The 13,630-nt window shown below is 39.2% G+C and overlaps 1 protein-coding gene across 1 annotated transcript in view; it reads left to right on the top strand.

Annotated features, from left to right (window-relative positions):
• The window catches only part of FBN2 (fibrillin 2), a 235,207-nt gene that overhangs the window by 1,224 nt on the left and 220,353 nt on the right, over positions 1-13,630 (top strand). The window contains exons 2-4 of the mRNA XM_046665362.1: positions 369-451; positions 5,187-5,285; positions 8,218-8,313. Coding sequence (XP_046521318.1) covers positions 369-451; positions 5,187-5,285; positions 8,218-8,313 — 278 coding nt within the window. The remainder of the gene's footprint in view (positions 1-368; positions 452-5,186; positions 5,286-8,217; positions 8,314-13,630) is intronic.

Below are 13,630 nucleotides of genomic sequence, written 5' to 3' on the forward strand. Positions count from 1 at the left end.
TAACAGTTGATCCAGGAGGGGTGGATCTGGGGACGAGAGTAAGGACTTTGGAAACGGAGTGTTCCCTTTGTTCTCTGCCTCTGGAGGCTGGAATAGTAGCAAATTATATGTTTCCATGTTTCTTTTCCCTTTTTAAAAAGGCAGCAACAGAGGACAGATGAAAGACAGTGTTCAGACGTTTCTGAACCTCCCCCATTCCAGCGTCTAGCCCATTTACTTCCACGTCTGCGCCCCAAGCCCCAAGAATTTGAAGGGTAGTTTTGGTTGGTTTGTTGTACTGAAATCTCGCTCAGAGTTTTGTCTACGAAAACCGTTAACATGTTACCTCACCCCGTCTACGTGTGTGTGACCTGGCTTGTCCATCGCAGGCCCAACGTGTGCGGATCCAGGTTCCATTCCTACTGCTGCCCGGGCTGGAAGACGCTCCCTGGAGGAAACCAGTGCATTGTCCGTGAGTGTTTGGCTGGGATCTCAGCTTGGGGCAGCTGGCTCGGCCCTGTCTCAGGGCAGACCTCTTGCATTCAGTCGTTTGGACACACAGCTGCATTTAGAATCGAGTGGCCACATAGCTGTGATAATTAGGACTCGGCTCCGTTTGAATGGTGGGGAAGAAGCAGCCGGTTTGCATCAGTTTAGACTTCACTTCTAGACTCTGTTGAAGGGCAATAATGATAAAGGTTTCAAAGATACTTGGAAGTTTTATCTTTCTATGTCTATTAATAAAAACTGAAGGGGGAGTAGAGCAATTCCCTAGATAACTCAAAACCACTTTTCCTAAGAGTCCAGATAAGACCGCAATGTGATTATGTAAATTATCTGCCTTTTGACTCTGCTTGAGGTTTAGGCCTTGAATATCAAGCTTTCTTAGGCCTTTGTACAAAACCACTTTATTATCCCTGGTTTCATCTCAGCAGCCACATAACATAGATATGAAAAGAGCACTCTAACGGATTTAGAGTTGACCCAGGTTAACAAAATTTTTAAATGAGAGGACTGTTCCAAATGGCTTTGCTTTTTTTTTTGAAAGGCATTTGAATTTAGAATTTCCTGACCCCCAAACCTCATAGTGTACAATAGATTTCCTTAGAACTTTAAAAGTTCTGCATATCTGACCCGAAAAGCCTTGATTATTTGATTCAGTTTCCGAAGTGTACCCCGCTCTGCAAGTTCTGATTGGAGAAGTCATTAGTTATCAGCCTCACGGTGATGGCCTGTGGGATGTCTTATTTCCTGTGCTTGTGAATTTGTGAGTTGAAGTGTGACTGGCCGTCTCCTGTATGTTTGTATAGCGCAGCCACATTCGTCTTTTCAGGAGGGGTGCCAGGTATCATAGACAGCACATTCATTTAGAACCAGTCTTGACTTTAGATTGACCTCAGTGTTCTCCAGGGAAAAGATAATTATGCAACTATGAACAGAGAAAAAGGGCCAGCCACACTAGCCCTGGGATAATGAGGATGTAGTGGCATCTCTGACTCTATATTTATTGGTTTTGTGGGTTTGAGATGGACCCCTAATGTTATTTCAGTGCAGGTTTTAAAAAGGAATGAACTCTCAAGTGTTGTGAAGACTAGTTTCTTATTATTTTTTCTGCCCTAAAAATCCCACAACTTCCAGTAATGAGGCAAAAATAGGAAACAACCACTGTGTTCTTTAAAGTGATTCATAAATATTTAAAATAAACCCTTTGATTATATACCTTTGCTTTTGTTTAAAAAAAAAAAAAAGAAGGGATTACATTCTTTTCTCTGCAGCACAGAAGTCATGGATGTGAGGCATTTATGGAGGGTGCATTTACTCTTTCAGGCCAGTAGGGCATTACCATGCCTGCTTTACACTTACATGGTTCCTAGAATCCTGAAACAGCTAACGTCACTCACCACACACCTGCCATACTAGCCGGGAGTGACTTAGGCACAACGGAAAGTCTGACTCACTAAATGTAATGAATGTGACTGCCATTATTGAGTTGGAGAGCAGCCGAGGAGAAGGGATCCGTTTATGGTACGTGTTGAAAATCTGTAAAGTCAGGTTTTATTGGATCAGTGTGGAATGGGAATTCCAGAGAACAGAGCCTTCCAGAATATTTGCAGTAGAAATATATGTATGGCCCTCTGAGTGTCAGCTTTAAATACTTTTGGTCTTTGAGTAACATTGTACCCTTTATTTGTTTAGAAGAGCAGCTTTGGCAATCTCAGAGTAACAGTGAATGTTGTAGCCTACATTTCTACTACTTGAAATATTTGGGTGCTTATGAAATACATTGGAATGTGCATGTAGCATAAGGCTATAAAAAGCATAGACTTTGAAATGATCTTTATATCTGCAAGAAACTTTTACTACACTTGTGTCAAGTGATATCTACAAAAATATTTATTAGCACTTTAAAAAAGTAATTCAAATACCCAGGAGTATAAAAGTACACAAAATAGAAGGAGACCGTAATGCCTTTGTATTCTTTTGTATGGGTCTCACCTAAATTTTAACTTTTAATTTTCTGCATTAAATTCAGTAGTCCATTTATTTTGACATTTAAAGTTATAATATGTGGGGCCGGCCCAGTGGCGCAGTGGTTAAGTTTGCAGGTTCTGCTTCAGTGGCCCGGGGATCGCCGGTTCGGATCCCCAGTGTGGACATGGCACCGCTTGGCAAAGCCATGCTGTGGTAGGCGTCCCATATATAAAGTAGAGGAAGATGGGCATGGACGTTAGCTCAGGGCCAGTCTTCCTCAGCAAAAAGAGGAGGATTGGCAGCAATTAGCACAGGGCTAATCTTCCTCAAAAAAAAAAAATTATAATATGGGGAGGTAAAAATCAAAATCAAGAGTTTTGATTCCAAGATTTTCTAATGATAATAAATTATTTCTTATATTTATTGAATTTCCACCATATAGCAAAAGAAAAGCTCTGAGCAACTTACGAAAGGAGAGTAAGTAAAACACAAATAGAAAATGAGGACCAAAGATTAATTTTCTCATACAGTTATACACCAGCATTCTTTTCCTGTAGAAAGATATTAAAATGGTAAACTTCTAGAATTTTAATGTTTGACCTTGAGTAGGCTTCATGAGTAGACGAAGATATTAAAAGAAAGTGTATTTCTCAAACTACTGGAAACATAATGCATTTTGTTTGAGTCTCTGTGTTTTGTTGTTATTGTTCTTAATTGTGGCCTGCAAAGATCACTGAAGTACTTCCAAACTTCCAAGTATTTGTTTCCAAAAGGATGGAATTGACTTTCTCACTTTCCATTTGTTTTTTTAATCTATTAGAACGTGAAGCAATGGGAAAGTTTGCTTATTAATTTATTTATTGTGAAATGATGCTATGAAGGGAATTTTGATCATTGGAATAACTGTGGGGAGGGGTTGGCCAGGAATCATAGCATTTGAGACCTGAAGAAACATCAGAAGACACCAGTATAATCCCTTTGTTTTATTTTACCAACGAGAAAACTAAACCCAGAGAAGCTGTGGGTTTTTTTCCAAGCTTATGGTGGGTTATTGGCAGAACGAAAACTCCGCCTCAGACCTCTTGCTTATCCTGTAGTTACTGTGCTGTGCATCTTCTCCCAGCATCGCTGAAATCCCCACACCCAGGTCCTTTCTCCCTCTCCCTCTGATATTTCTGGGCCTCATGGTGTGAAAGGGACAGATATTTAGGTGGGGGATACCATAGTCTGAGATGAGTGTGAGGAGAAAAGGCCTAAGCACTCTTGCTTCTCACTGGCTCACGATGTAGAGCACACACCTGAGGCCATGACACGGATCTGTCTGAGGATGACCAGTCTGCAGCCCATCAGGCCTTCTTTGGTTTTAGGACCTGGGTAGGGCCACTTTGTATATTAGCTGAGCCTAGACTAAATGTCTGCCTGCTGGGAGTGAGGGGGCTTTGAAATAAAACAGTATTTTAGTGAACATTTATCATTGGAAAGTTATTGGTGATCAGTAACTCTAGTATATTTTAAGAGTTAATAATCAAATCCATGGCAGGAACCATGTTCCTGCCTAGAATTAGTTTTCTACCTTCATGCCCTGATCTATGACATTTTCATTTATAAGGAGTACTAATGGAGATGCTGACCATATTACGTGGATGTTGAAAAGCAATTTGGAGAAGAAAAACAGTTATTGTATTAGTTTGCTTCTGTAAAATATGCTCTTTACATTATTGGGGGTCTCAGATCTCTTTGAAAGTTGTGGCACCCCTCCCTAGCAAAAGACACATATGCACATTCACATAAATGTTTACAGCTAGTTTCAGGGTGTTCCCAGCCTCTCCTCTTCTTGTCTTCATGCATCCATCATGGAGTATGAAAGTACATAGCCTTTGTGCACAAAGACAGAATCCAGTTGTGAGTATAGTGATAAATCTCTCAGCTCCTAAGTGAACTGACTCTAAATATGGGAGAGACTTCCCATTTGAAGGCACTCGGCTAATGATTTTGAGGCTCCATGGTATGTGCTGTGTCAGTGAGCCCAACATTCTTTGCTGTGATGACCCTCATACCTTGGAGGTCACAGCTGCAGGAGGCTTTGACTCTCCCTCCATCAAAATGTCGCAGAAGCTTTTCTGAGCAGCAGGAACAGGCTAGGTTGTGGAGATAATATGGGAGAAGAAAGGCTGGAGGAAGGAGAGAGGGAATTATTAAGGGGAACAAAGATTGATGATGGGGCAGGTCAGATACCAGCCAGGAAGGAATGTGCATGGAACCCCTGGGGCTTGGCCAAGTCATTAGGGCCTGGAGTCTCTGGCTCAGCCAATTTCACATTCTCTGTCTCCTGTGAAGGTCTTTTACAGAGTGGGCTGTGTTTTCTGAGGTTATGCAGGACCTTTGGATTTCCTCAACCCTCCCAGCTTCCTGGGACCAAGACTGACTTCTCGTGGTGAATTCTGCATATAAATCTCTGCCTTGAATGGAAAAGATTATTGAAAGCAGAGTTAAAGAATTAGGATTATAGAACTTGGAATAGCTTCATTTTTTTGCCCATTATCATAAGGATACTTGTGAGACTTACTCTCATATCCAAAATGGGTAATTTTATTGCATATCTGAAATTAAACATATATCACATATTTTATATCTTAGTTTTTCAAGTTTATGTTTTTTAACCGTAGCTTTCTTGTTTTGTGAACTATGGTTTATTACCTAATTATTCATTTTCTTTCCTATTGTGCTTTCTGCAGCAATTTGTAGAAATAGTTGTGGAGATGGATTTTGTTCCCGTCCTAACATGTGTACTTGTTCAAGTGGCCAAATATCACCGACCTGTGGATCAAAATCAAGTATGTTTCTTATATGTAACCCTATTTACTGCATTACCCTTAAGCTTTTGAGTAAATACTAAATGTTCTTTTCAATGATGCTATAAATCCTTGATTATTTTCCTCACTAACCAAGTCTGTATTAATCTTTGGAGTAAAAAACTTTGGCAGCTTAGTTATTGCCACCGACAACTAAGGGACAATGGACTAATGATTTTCATTAGGAAAATGATTTAATTCTGGTCCAGAACTTGGGTCTGTGCAGTAAAAGAGCCTGGATTCAGTGGAGAAGTAGTTTTTGGTGAATAATAGCTATAACTTACTGGGATTTTACTGTGTGCTGGGTACTGTGTTAAGTGTATGACTACATCATTTTATTGAATCCTCAGTGAACACTACCAGCTATTATTATTATTACCCCATTTTAGAGAGAAGGAGATTGAGGCATGCGTAAGTTAAATAACTTGCCCAGTGTAACATAGATTTGAATCCAGGTATTCTGATGCCTAAGCCTGTAGACTCAAACCCTAGGCTCTGTTTATTGCCGTGGTTTAACTCCTGTGGCTCATATCCTGTTTTGTGGGTTAACTAAGGGAAAGGATAAGAGGATTGGGATGACAACACATCTATATTGTGTCCTGACCAGATGCTTTACATATATTAACTTATTTTGCTTTACACACATTAACCCCCAACGACTCGAAGATCACTGTAACAGTGGATCAAGATTGTGTTATTGATGATCCAGTTAGAAATTGTTGGGTCTTTGAGGTCCAAGATTAATCTTGGAGGCCAGTGTTTAAGGTAACATTATAACAAGGCAGAAACACATATTCTTTATTTAATTGTTCAGGAATTAAATAAATCTTTATGTCCGTCTCAAACGAGCGTGAAGTTGATGTATTTTTAACATTTCTGTCTACAAACTGGCTCTGAGAAAAGGTAATAGTGAATCCTTCTGACTCAGGAATATAAGATTCAAGATGCATACAACAAATGTCATTGTCTTCTGATGAAAGTTCTTAAAACGCTAATTTCACTTTCTTTGAAAATAATCTGTCACTTTCCCAGTCCTTCATAACCTATTATTCAAAATTTGCCGAGACTTTCTTGACCCCCCTGATTAGCACATTTCCTCCACCACTTTCCTGAGCCTCACTTGTCTGATACAGGAAGATACCTTGCCTATATCTTCATTATCCTATTCTCTTAGTTTTCTCAGGTATGCCCTCAGCAAAAAACCCAATCCTGGAGAAATTTTACAATTCAACTTCATAATTCCTCTCCCTGGGCAGCTGAACGTTCACTGGCCCACCCTCAGTTTATGGTATATAATTTAGTAGGGAATCGATGAATTCACTTGGCCTTGAGTACTCACTCCCTTTCCATCAGGAACTTTTCTGTCCTTGCAAATCCTTATCCTCCTCCACCTCCCTAAAGCATTTAGCAGCATTAATCACTAGCTTCTTGAAATACTTTCTTTTCCCTTCACTTGCGTAATATCAATGGCCCACAATGCTCCTTTTCTTGATGATTATTTTTTAGTCTCCTTTCTGCATCTTATTCATTAGCCTTCCATTCAAAGTTTGGTATTCCCAAGAGTTCTGTCCTCCCTGGGTGAACTCATTTACATATCTGTCTTCAACTACTTCTAATATGTTGCTAACTCATGATGATAATCTCCAGAGCAGATCGTTCCACTGAGCTTCACATTCACGTGTTCCCTTTCCTATTCAGCATCTCCACTTGAATATATAGTAAGCATCTGAAACTTGGTAGCATGAGACTTGATGCATTGCTGACCCTGGTCTACCTCTTCCACAGTTTTGCTTGCCTCAGCAAATGGCACTACCGTTCACCCAGTGTTTAAGCAACTGCTTCTCTTTCTCTCACTTCACCTCTTTTAACAAGACCTCTAGCTTCTACTGGAAAATACATCTCAAATCCATCTTCCCGTTTCCATCACCACTGATACCATGTGCTTCAGCTACCCTCAGCTCTCACCTGGACTATTGCAATAACCACCTGATGGGTTCCCAAGCTTCTACTCTTTCCCTCTTCAACTCCATTCTCTGTAGAGTAGCCAGAGTCATCTTTTAAAAATATAAGTCACATCACTTCACTGTCTTTTTGAAACCTTTCAATGACTCCCTGTTGTGTTCGGGATATATTGCAAACGTGTCTGTGGCCAAGGAGGCCTTGCATTACCTGGCTGGCCTACGCCTACTTCTCTAAGACCTTCTCTTCTCAATCCACCACTTGATAATCATGTGAATCTTTCAATTTTTCAAACAGAGGAAACCCTTTACTATCCTAAGCTCTTTTGATTTTTTGGCTCCTCTTACTGTGAGGTTCGTCCGTGGTATTTCTCATGCCTGGCTCATTCTAGTTCTTCAGAACTCAGCTTAACTGTCACGTCTGAATGGTCTTGTCTGGATCCTGTATATAGATTCCTCCTTGGCTCCAGGCTATTCTCCTTCACAAGACAGTTTCTTTCAGAGAACTTATCACAATCTATAATGACCCTATGGTATTTGTTTACTTGTGTTTTGTCTGTCTCCCTAAGGGAAGGTGAGCTCCATGAGGGTGGATACAGAGTCTATCATGACAGCAGGGCACTGAGCTCATATGGCAGGCACTTGGCCCCTGCATTCTGAATGGATACATGTGTGTCTCCTGCACCTTAGAAACTATGCTACTAGTCCCCTTATATTTATTTCCTTTAACACTGAAAGTGTAATATATTTTAAATGCATACTGAATAACATATGTTGTAACAGATATGCTCATGTGTGCACTTACAACAAATAAATAGAGATATGCTTGGGTCATAACATTTACATCTGTAAAATATATTTGTCATTGAATTGGATATTTAGTGTAGTTTTATAACTCTCACAGAAACTACTGTTTTGGTGATTGATGTTTTTATGGTTTTTGTTGCTCTTTGCAGTTCAGCAGTGCAATGTTAGATGCATGAATGGTGGGACCTGTGCAGATGACCATTGCCAGTGCCAGAAGGGATATATTGGAACTTATTGTGGACAACGTAAGGAACATCAGAATAGACTTGATTTATTAGAAATAATTTGATTTAGTGTGTATTTCATATTAAGTCATAAGTTAAGGTCATGTAAATCCTATGATCCTTTAAAGAAAAAATTTTAAGTAGTAAGCCATACCTTATGACTAAATTTCTAACTTCATCCTATAATATTTTTTTGTAACTCTTTTAAAATTTTTGGACTATTGATGTTATTGAATACCACTGGTGCTTTATCAAATCCGACACATATCATAAGTACATATTTACTTGTTTTTCTTTTATCTTTTATTTTTCTTGTATACTTTCCTGAAAAAGTAGTGAAGTTTGGTGTGATATCTCTCTCTATATTTATATGTATATGAGCCAATCTTACAAGTGTCCTTTGCTCCAATATATTTAATTATTTAATACCACAGTACAGGGCTATGAAATGCCTTTTTGAAAATCAGATGTTGTTGTGAAAGAGGGAGCTTTAATCCAGTAAAGCTCTTATCTTTACTCACCGGAAAACATCTTGTACTAATTAAGAAATACCCTTCTGGCAAGGATGTGAGGATTAGGGCTCCTCAATTATGGCATGTTACTGGGGAATACTTTAGGTTAGTGTTTCCAAAATTGGGAATCCCCATATTTTTAAGTATGGATGACATTAAAGAAAATTGATTCATAAGTAGTAGGCAAGTCCCTTTTCACATCATTTGCATTTTATCAGGTGCAAAATCTAGTTTTACTGATTATCTTCAAGGCCTCCCCGGGAATTGCTCATCAACCTTTTTAGCATAGAAAGACCAAATCTTGGGTGTGCACAAATATCTAGCTTGTTTTAATCTTATTTCATTTTTGTTACAGTTAAAACATTTTTTAAAAATTGTAATAAAATATATGTAACATAAAATTTATCATTTTAACAATTTTTAAGTGTACAGTTCAGTGGCATTAAGTTGATTCACATTGTTGTGCAGCCATCTACAGAACTTTCTGCATGTTGCAGAACTGAAACTCTATACCCATTAAACACTAACTCCTCGTTTCCCCCTCACCTCAGCTCCTGGCAACCACCATTCTACTTTCTGTCTCTACGGATTTGAGTCCTCTAGATACTTCACTTAGTGTAATCATATGGTATAGGTCCTTTTGTGACTGGCTTATTTTACTTAGCATAATTTCATTCGTGGTTCATCCGTCTTGTAGCATGGTCAGAATTTCCTTCTTTGTTAAGGCTGAATAACATTCCATTTTATGTATATCCCATATTTTGTTTATCCATTCGTTCATTGATGGACACTTGAGGTGCTTCCACCTTTTGGCTATTGTGAATAATGCTGCTGTGAACATAGGTGTACAAACATCTATTTGAGTCTCTGCTTTTAGTTCTTTGGGATATATACTCAGAAGTGGAATTACTGGGTCATATAGTAATTCTATTTTTAATTTTTTGCAGAGCTACCGTACTGTTTTTCATAGTGGCTGCACCATTTTACGTTCTCACCAGTTACCTACTAGTGAGGGTAATCATAGCTTTCTGTTTGTAAGTGCTATAAAGTTTTATTTTAAAAAATTTTCAGATAAATAATCAATTTAAAGAAAAATATCCTATTAAGGTCAAGAGTTGGCCAACTTTTTCTGTAAAGGCTAGATAGTAAATATTTTAGAGTTTATGGTCTCTATCAGAATTACTGAACACCACTGTTGTAGTGCAAAAGAGACCATAGACAATATGTAAATGAAAGAGCTTGGCTGTGTTTCAGCAAAACTTAATTTATGGATGCTGAAATTTGAATTTCATATAATTTCCAGATGTCACAAAAATATTATTCTTCTTTTGATTTTTTTCAACCACATATAAATGTAAAAACCCCTCTTAGTTCATGGTACAAAAATAGACAAGTGGACCAGAGCTGGCCTGTGGACCATAGTTTGTAGATCCCTTATATAGGTGATTCTCAAGTATGGCAAAAGCTGTTAAGGTAATCTGATATTGACTGAAGTTTAGGAAATGGAGTGTTAAAGTATTTAAGAGAATACAGTACATTGAGGCCAGTTTTCTTGCAAAAATAGGAGATGCCAATGTAATATGTTTTTAGGCTAGGATTGGCCAGGCAAGAGCAGGAAAGAGCTGGACAACAGTGGAACAGAAATCGTAGCGGTTTCTTTTTCCGTGGATAATTTTTTTCCCTATATTTTCTTCATACATTCAGGTTTTTCCAAATTTTATACAGTGGACCTCAGTTTATAATCATAAGAAAAGAAAAAGCCTATTATGAACACAGTATTTATAAGCAGGCAGATTTATACCTCTTTTTACACCTACCAAAAGGAGATCTGGTCGTATGTCTGTTTCACAGAGTTCAGTAGCCAGAGAAGAGACACAGTTATCCTTTTTGAAACACAACTTTTTTCTCTGTAGGGGAGAAAAATCATAATTACTTTAGAATTACAGGGGAAAACGTCTTGCCTCAGCTCCTCTTTCAGCGTATTTACTCAAATCTATCTTGAAAGTTTCAGCCTGAATTCAGCTGCTGTACTGTCTGGGGTGTATGTGTGTGTGTATTTCCTGAAGGTTCTGCAGGAAGAGCTCTTGCCGGTGTGTCTCTGCTCTGCTCTTCACGCAGAAGTAGGAAGCAAGGGGATGGAAAGGAGTTTCCCTTCCTGGAGGAGGGGCTCTTGTGTTCTTCTGTCCTTGTACCAAACCATATTGACGTTACCACAGTTTCCAATTAGGGGAAAGTGAAAAGCGCTGGGTCAGAAGAGCAGCATATGCTTGAAAATGTGTTCTCTAGAGATCTCATAGGATGAAACCATCCTTGTCTAACATTTGTATCAGGGGTAACAGAGCAGATGGTAAAGGCAGAATATGGAACCAACAAAATTCATTAGTCAGTAAATAGAAGGTGAAGGGAAGATAGCTACTCCATATCAGCTCGAGAAAGGAAGAGCTTTCTAAGTTGTCTTATAGAGAGAGAGTGTTATAGTACTGAGTAAAGAAGCAGATGTAACAGTTTTCAGCTTGTGAATCCAGAAAAGTCCTGGAAATATGTTTGCTAAAATGAAGATTATAAAAACATTTAAACTGCTTAGTTGTTTCCCAGAAATACAGAAAGCATTCTTTAGAAAGCACTTGTTAATGTCATTCAGCAATGTTCATTGAGTGACTGCTGTGTGCCCCACACTGTGCAAGGTCCTGGGAGTATTTCAGCGAGCAAACCAGATGAGCCCCTGGGCCTCACAGAGCTTATATTCTGGTGGGGAAAACAATTAACAAGTAGGTGAAAAGCTAAATACCTAATACATATTTAGGTAATGAGAAGTTCTAGAAAAGAGCAGAGTAAGAAGGAAAGAGTCTGGTTCAGGATAAGCAGTTCTCTGCTATTTTACATTAGGGATCTCTGAGAAGGTAACTTTGAACACAGTCTTGAGTCTGTGCTCATAGGTTTATGGGAAAAGTGTTCTAGACAGAGGGAAAAGCAAATTTGAAGGACCTGTGGTGGGAGCAAACTTCATGTATTTTGGGAAACAATAAGAAGACCCATGTGGCTGAAGGAAAGGAGATAATGGTAGGAGATGTGTTCAGAGATGGAGGTATAGGGCCTTCTAGGCCAAAGGAAGAATTTGGACTATACCCTAAATATTAGGGGAAGCCATTGGGGCTTTTTTTTTTGCAGGGAAGGATTCACCTTGAGCTAACATCTGTTGCCAATCTTCCCTTTTTTTTTTTCCTCCCCAAAGCACCAGTACATGGTTGTATATCCTAGTTGTAAATCCTTCTAGTTCTTCTCTGTGAGCTGCTGCCATAGCATGGAAACTGAGACGGGTGGTGTCATTCCACAACTGGGAAACAAACCTGGGTCACCAAAGCAGTGAGAGTGCAGAACTTTCACCTCTACACCATCAGGGCTGGCTCACCATTGGGGCGTTTTGATCAGTGGAGTGATGTGATCTGACTAACATTTAAAAAACGTCACTGGCTGCTCTTGAAACCGGATTGTAGAAAGGGCAAGAGAGACAATGAAAGGGCCAGTTAGAAGGCTATGGAAGTGGTGCTGGTGGATGATGCTGTAGTAACTGAGGATGGGTAAGTGCTGGGTGAAAGCTTGATTTGGAGGTAGACTCTGTGGAAGGAAGTGTGTGCTGGTGGACTGGTTGTGGTGCGTGAGAAAAAAAGGAAACGCAAAGATCCATAGTGAAAGCTAGAGGGTTTTGGTGGAGCTTCAGCCTGAATGGTAATGTCATCTCCTGATATGGAAAGATTGAGCCGGAAGTGGGCTGGACTCGGGGTCTGGTGGATCTGAGAACATGGGGTATCAACAGGTCTGTTTTGTATTTGATAGTTTGAGAAGTCTGTTAGACCTGTAAATGGAAAGATCTGTGAACTCATCTCAGGAGAGAGGTCAGAGATAGAGATATGAATTTGGGAGCATATAGATTGAATTTTTATGTAGATAATTTTAATCTTAGGCCTAATGAAGATCACTAGGAAGTTGGTGTAGACAGAGAAGAGAAGTGGGTTAAAGCTAGAGCCCTGATTCAGTCCAACATTCTGAGGAAGAGAAGCCATTGAAGAGTGAGAACGAGTAGACAACGAAGTAGGAGGAAAACTGGGAGAGTGTGGTATCCTGGAAGACAAAGGAAGGAGGTAGAACCAATAGTAAAGATTTGTATCATCCTCTGTCAAAACAGTAGGCTTTTGTTTCTTTCCTCTTAGCGTTTAACCTGGTTTAGCATGCTATTTTTATCTGATATGTTTGTGTAGAAGTAAGAACCATAAGTTTAGATTGACTTATGTCCAAGTGGTACCTGTACCTATGTTAAGTGGTACAGGAATCTGTCTAATAAAAACATGAACTTGTCATATTACCTAGGACAAAGTAGGCGCTTGGTAAATATTTACTGAATAAAAATATTCGAGCTTCCACAGGACGTGATCAGTGTTCTTTCACAGACTGACCAGCATGAAACAGGGTACGCTCTTCCCTTCTCCCCACGTTGTGGTAGGCAGTTAAGAAGCCAGCTCATATTTCCATCTATAGTATGTCTTTTTGTCCCCTGCCTTTTGCTTTGTCCCGGACCAGGTATAAGCATTTTTTTCTTCCAGGGTGGTCAGCGTTTTTTCTGTGGTGGAAATTTAGGCATATTCAAATTTCTTCCCAACTCCAGTTGAATTGTAAATTTCTGTTTCTCTTATGTTTTGTTATAAAAAATTACTTTATAAAATAACATTCTTCGTAACTCATTCGAAAGAAGGAAAATTACCTCATTATTTTTTTGCCCCATTTTTATCTGTTTTGCCTGCTTCTCTTCTTTTGCTGTCGTTCTTCAGTGT

This window comes from Equus quagga, chromosome 7 (genome assembly GCF_021613505.1).
Source record: "Equus quagga isolate Etosha38 chromosome 7, UCLA_HA_Equagga_1.0, whole genome shotgun sequence".
NCBI classification, from domain to species: domain Eukaryota; kingdom Metazoa; phylum Chordata; class Mammalia; order Perissodactyla; family Equidae; genus Equus; species Equus quagga.